Raw genomic sequence first — 20,548 nt, 5'->3', positions numbered from 1 at the left:
CTAGTTCTCTTATAAAAAGACGACATAGCCCTTTTTGGTTAGAGAATGGAGAGAGGCGGAGAGCATAGGTTGGCATGCTCTTTGTATATGATATTTTATGGTAATTTATTGCAAGGACATAATATCCCATTTTTCTAAACTATTTTACTGTAGTTTAATTTAATTTGATTTTTCAAGAAACTAATTTCTCAGATACTATTAGGTACCGTACCGGAAATTCTTCCCAACAGTGTTTTTTTTATATACACTGTTCCAAAGATCAAACCTAGAACATGATATTTAAAGTGCTCAAATCCTTTTAACTTGGACAACACTTGTAGTTGAGGTTTTCGACGTTGAAAATGCTTAGCTAAAGTTTTGTGGCAGTATGCAATTTACTTTTTTTTTTTTTTGAATTTTTCCACCGGTATCTGATGCTAACAGCAGCCGACTAGTATAGTTCGCGGGAATGTAGGCCCACAAATAGGAAAGCCCTGGTATCATCGAGTAATTATTGTGGCTGGTTAATTATGTAAAATCTTTAAATATTTAGAGAGGAAAAAGATATAGCTAGGTTTTATTAGGAAATATAGTTGTGAAAATAAATAAAATGAACTAAAGGACTTTATTTGTAGAGATTTTTTTTTTAACGTATCTAGATCAATGGTTCAAATTTCATAGAATGAAAGAAAATAAATGATTAATTAAAAATTGGAGCTAAAGATTTTAGAAATTTTTTACGTGTTTCTAATTATTATAGTGCCTATGTGGGAAATCAACGTTGATTATTTTATAAAATACTGTTTAGAAAATTAACATTTTATTTATATTGGAAAATCTAAAGTTTGAGAAGCAAAATCAAGTTTAGCAAAAGCAGTTAAACAAACATTCAATAAAAATTTAGTTTGTCAAATTAAATTGGTATTCAAACGGTGATGACAAAGATTGTATTGAATGACTAAGATATATTTTTACTAATCACGAATCCATAATACACTGGATTTCTTAATTTATAAAAGCTACTATCTCCTGTCTTTAATATAAGAGCTAGTTTGACATTCAATTTGGATATAAATAGAAAACTCTAATCCATTTTATCTCTCATATTTATTTATTTATTTCCAAGATAGTTATTGTAGTAGTTGCACTTTTTAAATATTTCATCGAATGATAGTTCTAGACTTTTAGTTAATACACATGATTAGAAAAGGTATTTATTTATAATCTTAATCTACTCAAATTAGTCAACTAACTCTTATATTAAAAATTGGAGTTAGTACTTAACAGATTAAGAATGTCAGTAGAGTTGATTATTTATAATGAATGTAAATTAATCTATCTAAACTATTCTTTTAATCATAATAACTGCTGAATTAAAATCTCTTTAATGTGGATCATCAATAAGAATATTTTAGATAATGAATCATAAATTTTTGAGACAAAATAAATTGATTTTTTATATTTAAAGTCAAATTTAATCCTCAACTACTTTTTTTTATATTAAAGATCGAAACTCATACTTTTTAAATTCTATACAGTAAATTCCAATAATGTATATGCATCTTATAATTTCTTTTTTCAAAAGCAATTATTCGACAGCTCATGCCAATATAATAATATTATTATTAGTTTGATAGTATAATTTAGCTAGTCTTATTGCCCTTTTTTCCTTGGGATGGAAACCATGTAGACTTTTAAGAGTTCTTGTCGGGGATGCTTCAAATAAAATAAAATAAAATGTTCGCAAACCACTTACCATTATATTATAATTATAATCATAAAGATTAGATAGAAGTGTGCATAATAAATAATAAACAGAACTTTGTTTTACATCGCACTTGATTCTAATACAAACTTTTATGGGGATGAAATCAATTTTGATATGTTACAAATTATGATATAATTTTAATTAATTTTGCACACAACAGAGGGAAAATAATATAGAAGTGGGATTTAGTTATTAAAAGCTCCTGTTTACTATTAACCTATGGTGTTTATACGCTATTTTGTGGTATTTAATTTTGCCATGGTTAGGATGCAAGGAAAATTACTGAAAAATCTCTCATTAAATTATTTATTACTTAAAGGTACTTGAAATTTGTTTAAAGGTTAGTCATTGAGCAAGTGCAGCTCATGTTTAATGGATACAATTCTTTTTCAGCTGCACACAACATATATTCAAGTTATATTCAAATATTTTTTGTTTTGAAAACTTTTGTATATAGTCAAAAATAAGTTATATGTAAGTAATATGTTGCAAACATTATGCAAAAGACGAAAGAACTGCGCATGCCTTATTTTAGGCACAAAATGAAAAGTATTTGCACATAACTTTAATAGAGTTGCACTGGCTTGAGTCCTTAAACAAATTTAAGGCACATTTGGATAATAAATATTTTAATGGTAGATTCTTTTGCCTGAATTTTAATGGTAGATTTTCCAACTGCTTTTCTTAGGATATATTAATAGTTAACCTTTCATTTGAGACCTCTTTATAATTTCCCCCAAAAACAAATAAATATTCTATTTTATTTTATATTTGTATCAATCAACATAAATATAAATAATGAATAGGCACATATAGTTGAATTTGTTTTCTATTGATACTGATACTGATGAATGAATAGTAAATAAATCATGACAGATAATCTTTATTTTTTATAGGGAAAATTTCTCAATTCAGACATCTAAGAGTTGAAAATAATAGAGAAGGAAGTGGTGCCTGATCTGATATTTGCAAATTTTATTAAATGACTAAAGTACTCTTGTATCATATTTGAAAAAAAAAAACTATCAAACTTGTCATTGTTAATATATTTTTTATCACTCGCTGTTTAACACTTGTTATTGCTAGTTCATAACTTGTTAATAAATAACTTGCCATTACCAATATAGTTCTTGTCATTTGCTGTTCAAGACTTGTTATTGTCAATTCAGAACTTGTTAATAAACTTTTTAACATAAGAACATTTTAGTCGTTTAACTACATTTACAAAATACCAGATCAGACACCACTTTCTTTTATGTCATTTTCAATTCTTAAGTGCTTGATTTAGAATATCACTTTTTCCAATTTCTTTATTTGTCATTTTTTCTATTTTAATACTACTATAATCTACCGTTTTTAATCAGTGAAATTTTAATAACAAATATTGAAATAATTATATTAATTAATATTTTATAGCTAATATTATGAACTATAGTTTTGTTTAATGGTTAAAAATAGAAGAGAAGTTTAGACAGTATCTAAATATATTCACTGACATGTCTGCATCAAATTTTTCGCTGAATAAAATAGCTATCAAAAAATAAAATAAACATTCATGGTTCGAAAATTTTACTTTATTTGTATTTTTTTCTTCATAATTAATTCATTAAAAATATATACACATTCAGCATAAAGTGAGACTGGAAGGTTTCATGCCACGCCATGAACATCTATTTTAATTTTCAGATCCTCTCACCGAGAAAAAATTGCAAAGAAAAAAAAAAAGCATCAAGTGTTTGTACTTTGTGATTCTCCATTAAAAGACGAAAGTCAAAGAAAATACAGAGACGGACACCTCACAGTGACAGTGACACCAAAGACTCTTTTTTTTTTTTTTAATTTTTTTTCCTTTTGGCCAGCAAGCCAGAACTCATTCTGGAAAAAGAAGAGTTTCATTGTTCCTGTTGGGAAGAAAACTATTTGAGGGAAAAGCAAGAGAAAGTAAAATAAAGCAAAAGAGGAGACACGAAAGAAAGCCACAAAAATCTTTCTTTGAACAACAAAGGTGACGAGTGGAAAAAGTTAGAAAGCAGAGCCTACTGTCTTTGGAGGATGAGCTAGGCCTCTCTCTCTCTCTCTCTCCCCCCCCCCTCCCTGTATCAATCATTGGAGTGAGTTCCTTCCCAATTGCTTCAAACTGTAGACTGTAATGGCATCCATTGGGAAAGAAGAAGAAAAGCCGAAGCTATCCCCTGAGATGAAGTCTCCCGTTGAAGCAGAGATGGTTATAGGTTCAACCATTAGCCCCACACCTTCATGGTTTACTCCTAAGAGGTAATTCTGCACTGTCCCTAGATCTGTTCTCCAACAGTGTGGGTGTGTGAACTAGATTCTGGGTTTTTTTTGTTAAATTTTAATTGAATTTTTGTTATTTACTTGTGGACAACAAATTTTGATTTTGGTGTAGTGCATTATGTATTTTTTTTTTTTGTTTTTTCTTGAAATTTAATTGTTTTATGTAAGTGAGTTTATGCGTGAGTGTGTGTCTTTTTTAGCGGAAATTCTCTTTACCTCTGTTTTAGTGAGTTAAAGAGTTTAGATGTTTTGGTATTGCTACAGAAAGGAAGCGTGAAATGATTTTTTATTTTGCTTGCAGATACCGATATGCAGATATGGTATTTTATTTTTCTCCGAGTTTTGCAGCTAATTGGGATAAGAAATTAATCATAAAACCAATGGTTGACCTCAGTTTCTAAACCGTCGTTTTGAAGTTTCCCTTCATTGGTGCTCGGAAGAAAATAAAATGAAAGAAAAAAAGAAATATTTTTTGTAATTAATTATTATTTTTAATGCATCATGCTGTTTTCTCAGTAGAGAGGTATTGCTTAGTTGCTTTCATCATATGGGCTGACCTCTGCTCTGAACTGTTGTTAGTAATAGTATGATGGCCATTTCAATATACAAATTGAAGAAGCAACTTCATTTGATTCCAGCTTACATGAAATTTGCTAACACAGCTACCATCTTGTTCTTCTTTCAAATTCTGTTGAAAATGATTTAAATAATTTTTTATTGCTTTCAACTAGAAAGGTTAAGTTTTTTCAAACTTTATGATTGAATTTAAAAGGTCTTTCCTCTTGTTTTGCAGATTACTTGTTATCTTTTGTGTGATAAACTTGTTGAACTATTTGGATCGAGGGGCTATAGCTAGCAATGGTGTTAATGGACGCCGGGCAACTTGCACAAATGGTACCTGTAAGCCCAGCATTGGAATACAGTAAGATATGCTTAGAATCTTAGATGGTTAAATTTCTCATGCCTTTCATCTTTAATTGCTATATTCGTTGTGCTTATGTCATGCACGCTACCATTGTTCTGTATCCTTGTGAGGGTCTTTTACAAGAATTTTTGATGTGGAACGAAATGCTTTCATTAGTTTCATATGAAACTTGTCCTAGAACAAGAACAGAATTAAGAAGAAAAGAGGAAAGAGAAATCGATCAAGGAGGGGTTAGAGGGATAGGAAGTTGTGATGAGCACAGGCCTAAAGGGAGAGCTCAATCCCAAAAGACTAGCCTATTAGGAGGGAGAACCCTTTGAACTTATAAACCCCACAACATTTGTGAGATTTCCCAATGTAGGACTCATAACAGAGCACCCCTCTCGAGAGCTGACGTCCTCGGCGGCTCTACTCTACAGCACTTCACTCGGTCTTCTTACTGGTCAGAACCCTCCGCAGGTAGCCCTTTTCAGTTGGCCGACTCTCAATGAAAGCACCAATGTGATAAGTATAAGCCTAAGGGGAGAGCCCAATCCCAAAAGACTAGCCTATTAGGAGGGAGAACCCCTTGAACTTATAAACCCCACAACACTTGTGAGATTTCCCAATGTGAGATTCATAACAGAAGTCAGACTAGGTGGGAGGAATAATTCTTATTAAAATGAATATAAAATGGAAACTAACTTATTCCTGATTTTTGGAGAACTCAAATACTTGAGCCCCACCTGGAATATACTAACCAAACCTTGTCCTAATAGGAACAGAAAAGCTAATGCTAATCAGGCTAGTGTACTAGTTTTATCCCATTGTTCTTCATGCTTGTCAAAGTTCATTGAGAAGCATTAACTGCCAATGTACACGATACTGTAATTTAGTTCTTTTATCTGTGAGATAACTGTCCCTGTTGCAAGTATGGGCTTTTGATGTAAAAAAGTTATTGAAGTTTTCCATGAGTTTGGAGCTATAATTTATAGTACCAGATTTATTAGTTCTACAGGTTTTTCTTTTTGACATTATAGTTTATCCTTCCTTGCAGGGGGGATTTCAAACTAAGCAATTTTGAGGATGGAGTTTTATCATCTGCTTTCATGGTTGGACTTCTTGTGGCATCTCCAATATTTGCATCTCTAACAAAGAGGTAATAGGTCTTTGTGGTATAGTAGGTGACCTATTCTTGCTATGGTGTATGAGAGACTGGTTCAAGATTGACTTATATTGTATCAATATTTTTTGATGTCAGGGAAATGTGGGAAGACATATAGTAAGAAAGTAAGACAATCTTTTGAAATTATTTATTTCCACATCAACATAGACAAAACACATTATAGAAATTTACAAATGATTGGAACACTAAGGGTGTACGGTGTCCAATATCCCAAGAAATGCCACGTACTGAAAATCAATTATGTTATGGCTACTTTTACTTTTTGATGAAGCCATCATTTCCTCTTTGATCGATGTCACTAGATCCTTTGTCATTATGCCAATCAAAGCTAATCATAGACTTTAAACAGGGAATTTATTTCTTACCCAGCCATCCATCTTCATGCTCTATCTGTTTCAGATTCAACCATTTGATGCTGGCTATTTTTCTGTTATATAGCTTCTTCATTTGATGTTAACTCATTTGATGCATATCTATGTTGCAATTTGAGTTTAAATTGTTTTAATAATTTTTATTCAATCTTCTTGTATTTATATGCTTATGCGTCTTCCTTTAGACAAAGTGGGTGCTTTAGCGTTATTTGTTCAAGTATTGAACCTCTTAATGATTTAGAAGATAATTCATCAATGAACAAAGCTTCCAAAAGCATACCGCTCTTTTAGACTGACACTAATCATGGCATCTTTGACAAATTTAGTTGAGGTTATCCTCTTAGTGTTCTATAACTCAATCTCTATGAATCTATTTATGTTTAAAATTTTTATAGCATAAATCAAAAAGTGTTGCTAGTGAAGGCTAAATGACCATGCATTTGACATTTAATCCATTAAATTGACTGTCCAGTATTTAGAGTATTGAACATTATCAAACAGAAAAAAGCTTGTTTTTATCTGTTTAGTGAGTGAAGCACATACCTATATGTGATCTTAAGCTGGCGTTATTAACATATATGCATAATTGCAGATTATCTCTTACACAATTTCTGTATTTTGTAGTGTCAATCCATTTAGGCTCATTGGAGTTGGATTGTCTGTCTGGACTCTTGCAACATTATGCTGTGGTTTCTCATTTAATTTCTGGTCCATTTCAGTCTGTCGCATGTAAGTGATGTATATCCCATACATGCCATATGCTTATCAACCACATGAGTAATAAGAGAGTGGATATAAAGACTTGGCTTTTTAGTTCCTTATGCTTTTGCTATTCTCCATAGGCTGGTTGGCGTTGGTGAGGCTTCATTTATAAGTCTTGCAGCACCTTTCATTGATGATGTTGCCCCAGCTTCTCAGGTTTATTTTCTCCCATGGAAGCATCCCCTTGTTTCAGATATTTATTCTCCATTGTTTGTTATGCTTATTATGAAACTGCCATGCTTCACCAGAAAACAGCATGGCTCGCAATATTTTACATGTGTATACCATCGGGATTTGCAGTTGGCTATGTCTATGGTGGCTTTGTAAGTTTTCCTCTGGTTTTCATATATTTATTAGCTATAAGGACTCCTTCTGTTTATATAATCCACATTTATGTGCATCTTGTGCCCTTTCTTTCCTCTCTCAAATTGTTCGCTCTGATATGATGTGGAGCAGGTTGGAAGTCATTTTGGTTGGCGTTATGCATTCTGGGTGGAGTCTGTATTGATGCTTCCATTTGTTATTTTCGGATATACAGTGAAGCCTCTGCATTTGAAAGGTGTGCATCTGGCCATCATTGATTTCTTACGATCATTTGATTATTGCTTTTTTTTTTTTCCTTCTTGTTTTCCTTTGTAAGTAATGGTAATGTGCACCCAGGTTTTGCTCCTGCTGAATTGAAAATGATGCTGGCAAGTGAGACAGTTGCATCAGAGGTTCAAGGTGCTTTATAACAAGTTTTAAGGCATATGATTTATGCATGCAGTAACTTGCTTGTCTGTTAAAGTACCACAGTCCCGTCTTATTATTGAGAAGATCATCCTTTATCACCCACCATTTACATTTTTTCTGCGGATTTACAGCAAGTATATTGATGCAAGTTTTTCTTTTCAGCATTTGTTAATAATTTGAAAATATTGACCATAGTACATTACCAGCTCATGATCTGCAGAATATGCTCTCTCTGTTTTTTGGATTTTTTAAGCTGAAGTCTCTTTTGAGATATCCATGCGTATTAGACAGCTCTTCTGATGATGTTTATCTCTTGATTTATAGGACACCTAACGGTCTTTGTCAGAGTCTTGGAACTTAACCTAATCAGTAACAATGTCGATCTTAGCTTTGATCAGCCCTCTCAATCTCTGATAAGTCATCCTAACCCTTAAGCATGGGCAAGATGATAGAACAAGGGAAAGTAGTTGAGAGTTTGAGCGAATTTGACTTGCATTAACACATGGATTGATTGATTACAAATGAGGAGGACGGAGGTATTACCACGCTTCAGAACATTCCCACCTCAGTGGATGTTGGAGATCAATTATCCAATGGTCTGCAACCGTTCTTGAGATTAATCCTACGTAGATTTGTACAATGAATGGCCTAGATATTTACGAGGACAACTTAAAAAAATTAGTGTTCCCTATGCCATACGAGAGATGTCTAGCATATTCATGAACACTGTCAGCTTTTGGATGATACTTGATGCTTCGTTGCCTTCTTGTCTTGGACTTGTGAGTCATCGCATGCTGCTCTACATTCATCTCCAACCTCAATAACAAACAACGAGCCTTATCCCACTAGGTGGGGTCGGCTACATGAATCACACGACGCCATCGTGCTCTGTCAACAACCCAATCCTTAGATATGTTGTTAATTAGGAGGTCTCGTTCAATGACCTCATTCAACGTTCTTCTCGGTCTTCCCCTGCCTCTTTATGGGACTCCATCTTGTTTGATCCACCCTCCTCACCGGGGCCTCCAAAGGCCTTCTCTGCACATGTCCAAACCATCTTAAGCGATTTTCAACCATTTTCTCTTGGATAGGTGCCACACCGACTCTTGTCCTGATCTTTCATTTCGAATCCTATCTTTTCTTGTATGACCACACATCCATCTCAACATCCTCATTTCTGCTACTCCGACTTTGTGCTCTTGTTTTCCCTTTATTGCCCAACATTCACTATCATAAATCATAGCTGGTCTTATAGCAGTCCGATAAAATTTTCCTTTAAGTTTCTCAGGTACCTTCTTATCGCAAATAACTCCGGTAGCTTTCCTCCACTTTAACCAGCCAGCTTGTATTCTATGAGAAATGTCTCCATCAATTTCTCCATCCTCCTGTATAATGGATCCTAGGTATTTAAACTTTGATACTTGAGGAATAATTTGCTCTCCCATCCTCACCTCCAAATCCCTATTACCTTGCCTCCCGCCAAAATCACAATGCATATATTCTGTTTTGTTCCTGCTCAAACGGAAACCTTTCGACTCCAAAGTCCTTCTCCATAACTCCAAACTAGTGTTAATCTCTTCTTTTGATTCCGCCATAAGAACTATATCATCCGCGAAGAGCATGGACTTAGGGATTCTTTCTTGAACAGGTTTAGTTAGAACATCCAGAACAATGTTGAACAAGTACGGACTCAGAGAGGATCCCTGATGTAGGCCAATCTTAATAGGGAAGTCCTTTGTCTCCCCCCCAGGCGTCCTTACACTGGTAGTTACCGCCTCATACATATCTTGTATGACTTTGATATACGCAACCCGTACACCTTTCTTTTCCAAAGCCTTCCACAATACTTCTCTTGGCACACGATCATAAGCCTTTTCCAGGTCAATAAAAACCATATGTAAATCTCTTCTTTTACTTCTATATCTCTCCATTAACCCCCTTAGTAAATAGATTGCTTCCGATGTGGATCTCCCTGGCATAAATCCAAATTGGTTTTCCGAAATAGAAGTCTCCAACCTCAATCTATATTCCATCACTTTTTCCCACAACTTCATTGTATGACTCATAAGTTTTATCCCCCTGTAGCTTGCACAGTTTTGAATGTCTCCTTTATTCTTGTAAATAGGAACTAAAATGCTTTTCCTCCACTCATCCGGCATATTTTTAGAGCGTAGAATTTCATTAAAAAGCTTGGTTAGCCATACCTCCCCCTCATCGCCCAAACATTTCCAAACTTCAATAGGGATACCATCAGGCCCAACGGCTTTTCCATTGTCCATTTTCTTGAGAGCCGCCTTAACCTCTCCGATACGTATCCTGCGGTAGAAAGCCAAATTCCGATCATCTTCGTTAATTAGCAAGTCCTGCAAGTCCTGAGTCGCATAATTGCTTCCCTCATTAAACAACTTGTAAAAGTAAGCCTCCCATCTGTCCTTAATATCACCATCAGTAACTAACACTTTACCATCTTCATCCTTTATACACTTTACTTGGTCCAGATCTCTCTTTTTCCTCTCCCTTTGCTTCGCGATCTTGTAAATATTTCTTTCTCCCATCTTTGTTCCTAACTCCTGATAAAACCCTTCATAAGCTTTAGTACGTGCTTCGCTCACTGCTCTCTTTGTCTCTTTTTTAGCCAACTGATACTTTTCCTGGTTCTCTACACTATTGCACAAGTGTATGGCCTTAAAACAAACTTTTTTCTGTTTGACTTTCTCTTGCACACTCTTATTCCACCACCAAGTCTCCTTATCTCTTTGACCAGGACCTTTGGATTCTCCCAAAATTGCTTTAGCTACCAAACGAACCCTTGTAGCTATCTCTTCCCACATCATGTTTGCATTTCCCTGCAACTCCCAATTCCCTTCCTTCAAAAGAGTCCTTTTGAATAACTCCCGCTTCTCTCCTTTTAACTGCCACCACTTAATCCTGGGTTTTGCCACTTGATGGTACTTTTGCCTGGTACTCTTAAAACATACATCAAGGATAAGTACTCTATGTTGGGCACTCACCCCGTCTCCTGGAATCACTTTGCAATTAGTACACAATCTTCTGTCCGGATTCTTAACCAAAAAGAAATCAATCTGTGATTTTGAGACACCACTTTTGTACGTGATTAAATGCTCCTCTCGCTTCTTAAAACAAGTGTTGACAATCTTAAGATCGTATGCAAGAGAAAAATCGAGAATAGATTGTCCTCCACTATTAAGCTCCCCAAAACCAAAACCACCATGGGCCCCGCTGAATTGTCCTGCTTCTTTACCAACATGTCCATTAAGGTCCCCACCGATAAAAATTTTTTCTTCGAGTGGTATGCTTTGAACCAAGCCCTCCATATCTTCCCAAAACTTATCTTTAAGGTGTGTCTCTGCCCCAACCTGAGGTGCATAGGCACTAATGATATTGATAGTATCCTTTCCAACAATTACTCTTAACGATATTATTCTGTCCTCAAACCTTTTAACCTCTACCACGTTCTTTTTCCATGTCCCATCAGCGATGATACCAACCCCATTCCTTGTGCTCACCTTTCCTGTGTACCAAAGTTTATACTCTCCAAGTTCCTTGGCAGCTTCTCCAGTCCATTTGGTTTCTTGGAGGCATAAGATATTAATCCTTCTGTCCCTCATAACTCCTGCTACTTCCATAGATTTCTCATTTAACGTCCCAATATTCCAAGTGCCAAATCTAATCTCAGTCTCATGAACTAACTTCTTTAGCCGCCTCCGTCCAAGAGAGTGCGGTAGCCCTTGCTCATTTAACACTACATCCGGGCGACGATGCAGCGGCTCTAGCTCATTTCTCACTGTACTCGAGCCATACAGCGCGTCACATCTGGGCAACGACCTAGCATTAGCATAATTACTTCGTTGATCCATGTTCATGAGATTCGACGGGTTTTTACGTTGGCTGTCGAGGGCCTAACACAACCCTCCTCCTTTATCCGGGCTTGGGACCGGCTATACAACATAGGCGGAGTTATCTCCAACCTCAATATGGTCTTAATTTTTTGTTTTTAAATCTATATTTACACAAAAACCTTAAACTCTTAGTAGGTTTTTTGGTTAATGATCTGTTTCGGTAAAATTTATGCTTCTCAAGTTTCACCTTTCTCCCTTAGAGTTTTGCTATATTTAGACTAATTTTCTTCTCTCTCTTTTTGTCCCTGCTTTAACACAAGTGGTGGTGGGAAGAAGTTTTTCTGCATAATGAAAAGATAGTGAAATGTTTTTGTTTAGAGTTCTGATTGGGTTGTTTCCACTTCCCAGTTTAGTATAAAGAACTGTCCTTTTATCTTCAGGACTAAATAAATCACTCTGAATTTCTACCTAATAACCAGAAATGTTCCATTTAGCTGGAGTAGGTCTTGTTTTTATCAGTTGATTTCAGATACACTAAATCTCTCCATCAATTTGGCCCTAACAAAATTCACTTTCTTGTTGTTAAGGTACGGAAGCTGCAGGTAACTCAATGTCGTTGAGGGCCTTGTTCAGAAACAGTAGCTCACATGAGGCTTCCAAGTAAGGACACTTGTACTAAATTTATACTATGTTTTATTTAATTACATAGTTAATGGGAATGCCTTTACAAAAAGATTTGCTTTTATCGAATACCGATGATACATCTTGGCATTATGGCTAGAAATCTTTCCTTAAAGCTGAAGACAATTAACCCAATGTTCTTCTCGAATAACTTCATTTTCATTAACATATGGCATCTTTGAATGTCTTTGTCTGATATCCATCATCATATAGTGGTTGATGTGCACATTGTTATTTTGGTATTTCTCTTTTATTGTAGATCCAGAGCTGCATCCAGGAAATCAAATCAATTGTTGATTTTCTTGGAAGATATGAAAGTCCTTTTGCTCAACAAGGTTTATGTCATCAATGTTTTAGGTAATTTTTTCCCCTTCTGGTCTCCTCTATGCTTCAGATGCTTTCATCGTGCTCTCTTTGTTTTGTTGGCATAGTCATATCAGAACATCTTCCCTATGAATTCAATTTATATCTGTCTTCCATATGAATTTAATCTTTAGAAGTTACTTTTTTTTACCTTGTCAATTCATTTAATATCCTTTTACTGGCATTTCCTCTTTGTAGGTTACATAGCGTACAACTTTGTCATAGGTGCTTACTCATATTGGGGGCCCAAAGCTGGTTATAATATATATAATATGGTTAGCTTTGTCTCTTCTAATGATTATTTGTGCATATGATTCTAACAAATTTTGTCCTTCTTTCTTTTATGCCTTTTTATTTGCATAATGTGAGAGATATCCCCTGTAGATTAAGATAATTCCAAGTAAAGCATAGGAACATTACAGTATATTAAAGTCAGGTTCTTATGACAGACCAATGCAGATATGATATTTGGAGGAATTACAATTGTATGTGGAATACTGGGCACATTAGCAGGTGGCTTTCTTTTGGATTTCCTGACGAATACCTTGTCAAATGCATTTAAGGTAGGAACTTCTTTGTTCGTAGAGAGACTAACTTTGTACTTGTTTACAAGTTTCTGACTGCAGTATTCTTCCCCGTCAGGCTATTGAGAAAGAACTTTTGTTGAAAGAACTTTTTTTCCCCCTTTAATTTTATATAATTTAAACACATACACGTACACAAACATGTCAATAACAAGTTCAAGCTTGTTAGAAAAACCTGATAAGTAACGTCAAACACCTAATAACTGCATCTGAGCTTTTTTCCCTTTTTTTTTTTTGGCCAACCTAAGATTTTTCCTTTTTCGTCTATGCATGAACAGCCATACCTAATTTCCACCTGACATATTGCTTATATTCCATTTCTCTGTTCTCAATATCGCTTTGAAATCTCTCGCAGCTTCTTGCAATGACAACATTTATCGGTGCAACTTTTTGCTTTGGTGCATTCTTATTTAAAAGCATATATGGCTTCCTTGCTCTTTTTGCTGTTGGTGAAATTCTGGTCTTTGCCACTCAGGTAATATTCTTCTCTTTGTGAGGAATAGCTTTAATGTAGGGGTGGTGATGTATTTTTCTTGTATATTAAATCTCCCAAAAGCTAATGAACAAGTTTCCAAGAGTTAGGTTTCCTTCATAACAAACGCTTAGCAATAATTATGTGTAGGTGCGTTTACGTAGCATCATCTTTGAATGATGCAAATTGAATTGGAATCTAATCTATTAAAATGCATAGTATATTTTCTCTTTATATATCCTAAATTAATCTGCATATTATCTTTCTTCTTTATATATCATAATATTATGCTTGGAAGAAAAATCTCTAGTGGGTTTGAGTTTTTATATCATGTCTTAGCTAGACGAAAATTTCTACAGTACTAATTTCTCCAGTTTTTATATCTTGCTGAGATTTCGTGTGATTGTTGTTAGAATTAATTTGCTAAAATACAAGTGAAAAAGTTAGAAGCCAGAGACTTATTTTTCTCAAAATTTAATTACTTATGACTTATTCTCAGGGTCCTGTAAATTATGTTTGTCTGCGTTCTGTTGAACCAAGTTTGAGGCCCTTATCAATGGCTATTTCAACCGTCGCCATCCATGTCTTTGGAGATGTGCCTTCCTCACCCATTGTTGGAGTCGTCCAGGTCAGTTTATATTATTTATTTATTATTTACTTACTCATTCATTTATTTATTTATCAGTTATATCATGAGGATTTGAACCTTAATTGCCACCTTCACCTTCCTCTTTACTCCCTAGATGACCCCTAGTTAAAATAAAAAAGCTTGGATGGAATCTGGACCTTCCATATGCTATCTGAACAGTTAAAATCACTTGTTTCTTGGCTGTTAACAGCAAAGAGGTTGTCAAGACCAAAAAGATGGTTGGAAAAAGTTTGGCCAACATCTTAGTTGTCATTTGAAGTACTTCTCGAGTCCTAAATATAAAACTCATTTTGTAATGTAAATTACACTACAAAATGGGCCTTATATTTAAGACCGGGTAGCAATTAGTGCAGTTCTTGAGGAAGGTTTGGAAAAATAGAGTTGTGCCCTGACTCCTAGCTGTAGCTTCTAACCTAGTGGTTATTGGTTACATATGGTTCTGGAGATGCTCCCTTCAATCTTTTATTACGAGGACCTCTTCTAAATATCTTTCAGTTTGATATTTCTAAGTAACTAAATAACCTCCCAACTAAGTAAACAATATCCTCTGATTAAATGAACTTCGTTTAAAGTTTGAGGTCAAGAAGTATTGTAATGTTAGTGTTTCATACCTTACCTGCTGGGATTACAGGATCATATCAATAACTGGAGAACAACTGCTCTGCTTCTAACTGCTGTATTTTTTCCAGCAGCTGCATTCTGGTTCATCGGTAAGTCACATGTTAACTTACCATGTGTTTTTTTCACCAGAAACTATGCAAAGGAATTGTTGAACATGAAATAACTTCTATGCCACGTTTGATTGTATCATTTCAATGACAAGTACCTATTACTGCATCAAACATGAAAAATCTTGAAGGCCATGATCTTGTTTTACTTTTGCATGCTATACTGTTAAGAGCATGATCCGTGTTTTGTCCCGGCAGGAATATTCTTACGTAGTGAAGATAAATTTAATGAGGATAGCGAGAATGTAGTATTTGCCGGAGAACCTTCGAACACGCCATTGCTTCGAGAGAAGCCTAGAGAAACCGAGATAGCAGTAACAGTAGCAGAAGCAGTATCAAAAGCTAAATCCCCAGAAGGTTGATATTATAGAAGAAATGTCCAGAGGCACAATTCGTCAAGATGGAGTAGATCAATGCGTTGTAAATAGTAATGAGAGTAATAGTTAGATAATTATATTTGGTTGATGTTTTTGAGAGTTGCTTGACTAGAACCACATTGTAAGTAGTAATATATATTATATAGCTGACACTGATGAAATGTTATTTTGTTAATATAGTTTTCCCTGATGTCCTCCAACTCTTCCTTCTTTGCTCCTAACAATTTGGTTAACCCTCTTTGTTAATGAATTTGCTGAGCTTATTATTTTTAACAAAGTAATTTTATGCATAACAATGATAACATCCTTTGTGCCTAGAAAAAAAAAAAGATTTTTTGTTGCTTTCTTGTTATATCTGTGAATCTAAGTGACTTGACATGAGATTTGTCCAATAATTAAATGTATAACAAAAGATCCAACAAATAGATTAGGACATGCTTCCAAATTCAGAGAGTATTTATAAAGATATTTATCATAAAGATATTTACAGATCGTTCACCAACAAGTAGTTTCTTACTTCAAGAGAGAAAGTGATGAAAGACTATATTGAACTGTGTAGGAAAAACTTGATTTCATCTAAATAGAGTCAAAGTCTCAAACTCGATGAATTAAAAGCAAAAAAAACCTTACTTTGAAATAGTTTATAAGTTGAGTCTGATTTTAATGACAACATAAAAATTTAGTTGATATCATATAACAGCATTTTGCATTCTTTTCCGTAGCAATTTTTTTTGGCATTTAACACATTCACCGTTCCTGCATTCAGGAGCGTGACCATCCTCACGGAATTGTTTTCCTTCAACTACATCAATGTTACCTGAAATATAAAATATCGACATAAGTCAATATTATTTGCGAGTCTTCAATAATATGACTTATTTCTCAGTAGATAATTTATATGTCACTTGATATATATCATGAGACATTTGATATATACTACCTCCAGTCCTAATTATAAGACTCAGTTGACTAATTTGGTGACTAATTTGGAGAGATTAAAAAACTTAGTTAAGTTAGTTATTTGTAATGAATATGTGTTGTTTTTCTTAAAATATCCTTACTAATCAAATTTGTTATCTAAAACTACCATTAATAAAGGACTACCTTAGAAAAAAAAATGGATAAATATAAGAGATAAAGTATACTAGAATATTATATTTAGGACCAAAATAAAAGTCAAACAAAATCTTATATTAAGGACCGGAGGTAGTATAACACTTGAGAATAATAACTTCTTTTTGTTTGTTTGTTTAGTTATGGTTTAAAAACTTAAGTCTAGTGTTAAACAACATGAAATACTTCTCCCGTCCTTAATAGAAGACCTAATTATTGAAATGATTTTAGTTTTAAATATTTCTCATATTTACTAATTTTTTCTAAATTATTCTTATGAATACTCCTTCAACCATAATCAAGTAAAAGAAGGAAGGAAGATGTTAAAGAAAATGATTAGTGTTTTTAGGAAAAACATGTCATATTTCTTAAATTAATTAACTTACCTAACCTTTTTATTCTAATCAAATTAGTTAAATAGGTCTTATATCAAAGATAAGAGGAGTATTATAATTTAAAACATGCAGAACAATAAAACTGTCTTTTTCTGGCGTCATATCCATAGTTATCGCATCACAGTTAGAACTTAGAAGCTCCAACTCTGTATTAAGGTCACAATTGATATCATGATGAGCTTGAGACGCGTTTTCCTGCACTCGCCTAACTTTTGGGATTGCCTTGACTATTCTGAAGCATACCTGAGGTCTGATGATAACATGATAACCAGAAAAGGCACAAGATAGAAAGATTTTGTAGAAGCCATTTTGAAAAATTACTGGGCACAATTGGTATATTAATAACGATGTTGCAAAGAGTTATGTGTGGGCTATTTGTACTTTGTTTAGAACTTCTAATTAGTCAGTTTATCACAATTTTTGTTTGCTTGCTTTAGATTTCAGCAAATTTCATGGTTTTCTTATAAGCGTTAACCAGATTTAAAATTAAGAAACTACAATATCTAAATATACATACAATATGAAAGCAACAAAGGCCCCCTATTTAGTATGTTGGGAAGTTTTTTTTTTAAAAACAAAAAAATTGAAATGAAAGCAAGAAAGGGAATGAGGAATGTAAATACTACCTCTAGCCTCTAGGTCTTAGGACTAATCTGGGGAGATTAAAGAAATGAAAAGATTATTTAATTATAGTATATATTACATGATTTTCTTAAAAATACTTATGTGTATCATTAAATTAATATCAGTTTATGAGTTAACCAAATTAGTTTATAAAAAAATAATAAATATATGTATTTTAAAATAATTTTGACAGTTTTCTTAATCTCTTTAAATTAGTTAATTGGATCTTATATTAAGGATCAGGGATAGTAATTAAGAAAGGAAATTGAATTAGGTTTCAAAGGTGCGTGTGGTGTGTCAAGAAAAATCATTGGTATCCTAAAGATAATTTTTGTTTGGCATGACTATTTTAATGATAAAATGCTGAACTTAAGATTCCAAAAGACATTAATACCCTTCTAGTCATCTCTGTAATCAAATACTACCTCTAATTTTTAATACAAGAATCAGTTAACTAATTTGAGTAAATTTAAAAAATTTATTAAGTTAATTATTTGTAACAAATAGGTGTTATCTTTCGTAGAATACCTTTGCTAATCATGTGTATTAGGTAGAACTGTCACGTGATGAAATATTTAACATACGCAACTACTACAATAACTACTTTAAAAAATAGATAAATATAATAGATAAAATAGATTAGGATCTTATTAGGATCTTATATTTAGAATCAAATTAAACATTAAACTAACTTTTATATTAAAAAGTATAAGTAGTAGATTTGTTTTTTATTAGTGCCATGAGAAGTAAGATCTACCAATAGAAAAAAGAAAACATCCTAACAGTACAATTCTGTAAATTGAACGACATCTCGACGTGACATTCCCATCTGGCTTATTAATGAAGAATAATAAAATTGTTTCATTTGAATATAATTCAGGAGAAATCGGAAATCATTTACATGTCCCAAGAACACTTCAACAGAATCAATTTTGACAACAAGTAACAAATGTGTGTTACCAATCTTGTGAGTTCCATGGATTAGACAATATGGAATTCAATTTCAATTCCAATTTTCCATTGTCATGGCTCCAATTCCTGCGCACCAAACGGGTGCCCAGATGAACTGCATTTCTTATGGGTAGTAGACAACGTGATTTTCCATTATTTTTTTTTATAGAAAATGGAAAATTGGGTTAATGTAATGTTTGGTCATTATAGTTTGTCTCTATTTCAATTTTGGTCTCTATAATTTTGGTCCTTTTAATTTTAATTATGTGTATTAGAAATATTTTTTTGGCAAAAACTATTACAACTAATAGGGATATTTTACGCAAAACATTAAAAATTTGGAAGTAAAATTGATTAAAATCTTATATTTAAGATTAAATCCAACTAATTAACCAACTCTTATATTAAGTATTAGAAATAGTATAAAATAATGTGATTAATTTTACAATGATAATAATACGCATATAGAAAAGTAACAAGGTAATAGGCTTTAAGAAGAAAACATGCAAGCCCTAGGACTCTTTTAAAGCCAAAAAAAAATTTAGAAAACATGTTTTCTCTTCAAAATCTATCCACTTTTGAATCAGTAATTTTGATCCTCAAATTTAACTTAAGTTTAAACCAGTAATTTTAATTTTCAAAATGAAGTTAAATTTTAAAAATCATTTTAGAAGCTAAAACTAAAACCAAAATGATATCAAATTTAAAAAAATAAACATGATAGTAACCCTTTTCAAAAATAATGATTTACACAAAGTCCTTAATTTTTTTGTTTTCTAAACTTAATTTAAAAATCACTCTATGGAGATATTACAAGAACATAAAAATCAAAAACAATATCAAACAAACCATAAAACTCTGACAGAAGTAGAAGAAAAACTTTGAAACAGAGAATTGCGAGAGGTTTTAAACACAAAACCTCTCTCCAAAAATAGGCGTATGCCGCTTTATGCAACGAGCACACGGTATTCTTTAGTAAAAGGCGAAAGAATAGTTCGCTCTGTGCCCATTGCACGGCTCCGTAAAATTAAAGTGCACAGAAGGCGCCTTCATATAGCCTCCTGTAGCTGGCTCTTCTTTGTAAATTTCCAATGTGGGACTCGCTATCGCCTGGGAATGCCATCTCAACTTCTTTCAAGTTTGAATCGCCAACAGTTGTCCATTATACGCAAATTGTTGAGAGAATTAATTTAGTATGCTCCTCCGGTCCTTAATATAGGACCCAATTGTTGAGTTGGTTTTGATTCTACATATAAGACCCATTTCTCATATTTATTAATTTTCTCTAAATTACCTTTATAGATACTTCTTCAACCATAATCAAGTAAAAGAGGAATATAGGGTATTAAGAAAGATAATTATGATATTTTAGGAAAAACGTGTCACATTTCTTATAATTAACTAACTTACCTAAATTTTCTAATGTAATCAAATTAGTTAAATGGGTCTTATATTAAAGACAGGAGGAGTATGTAAATATCATAATGATTAATTTGATTAGTGATTTTTAAAATTCACTAACAACTTCACTCAGAAGCCCAGGCATTATTCATTTAGGATTATGTGCTTTTTTCTTATGAGCATAGATAACGAAGCAATTCTGCATTATCAGGTGTTAAAGATTAACATTTTTCTCAACGAGAATTTAAATCTTATTTTGTTATGTTACAGGAGATTAACTTTTTCTGCTAAACCCAATTCTCATTCGGAAATGAAGTGCTTATTAGTTTTTGTACATCAACACTAGATGGTGG

The 20,548-nt window shown here is 33.3% G+C and overlaps 1 protein-coding gene and 1 non-coding gene across 2 annotated transcripts; one reads left to right on the top strand and one right to left on the bottom strand.

Annotated features, from left to right (window-relative positions):
* Positions 1 to 3,642: 3,642 nt before the first annotated feature.
* Positions 3,643 to 15,984, top strand: LOC114738223 (probable sphingolipid transporter spinster homolog 2). Its single transcript, XM_028926258.1, has 16 exons — positions 3,643 to 4,021; positions 4,836 to 4,964; positions 6,004 to 6,105; positions 7,128 to 7,232; positions 7,346 to 7,421; positions 7,514 to 7,588; positions 7,722 to 7,824; positions 7,926 to 7,988; positions 12,445 to 12,517; positions 12,798 to 12,895; positions 13,100 to 13,176; positions 13,351 to 13,464; positions 13,841 to 13,960; positions 14,457 to 14,585; positions 15,238 to 15,316; positions 15,533 to 15,984. The coding sequence occupies exons 1-16, from the start codon at positions 3,897 to 3,899 to the stop codon at positions 15,694 to 15,696; spliced, it is 1,632 nt and encodes a 543-aa protein (XP_028782091.1). The 5' UTR covers positions 3,643 to 3,896; the 3' UTR covers positions 15,697 to 15,984.
* Positions 15,985 to 19,695: 3,711 nt separating this feature from the next.
* Positions 19,696 to 19,813, bottom strand: LOC114738312 (U5 spliceosomal RNA). The gene has a single exon (XR_003739526.1). It is a non-coding gene; the product is annotated as a U5 spliceosomal RNA (small nuclear RNA).
* Positions 19,814 to 20,548: the final 735 nt, after the last annotated feature.

The sequence above is a fragment of the Neltuma alba genome, unplaced genomic scaffold (assembly GCF_004799145.2).
Source record: "Neltuma alba isolate B1F8T4 unplaced genomic scaffold, ASM479914v2 tig00002809_pilon, whole genome shotgun sequence".
Taxonomy (NCBI): Eukaryota; Viridiplantae; Streptophyta; class Magnoliopsida; order Fabales; family Fabaceae; genus Neltuma; species Neltuma alba.
Note: the sequence above shows the minus strand (reverse complement) of the source record. Positions and strands in the feature narration are given on the sequence as shown.

Excerpts from the sequence above, each read along its gene's own strand:
- LOC114738223 (XM_028926258.1), top strand. The coding sequence starts at position 3,897 with ATGGCATCCATTGGGAAAGAAGAAGAAAAGCCGAAGCTATCCCCTGAG. Across the intron at positions 7,233-7,345 it reads TCCATTTCAGTCTGTCGCAT|GCTGGTTGGCGTTGGTGAGG; the intron begins GTAAGTGATGTA and ends TATTCTCCATAG. Across the intron at positions 13,177-13,350 it reads GTTATAATATATATAATATG|ACCAATGCAGATATGATATT; the intron begins GTTAGCTTTGTC and ends TTCTTATGACAG.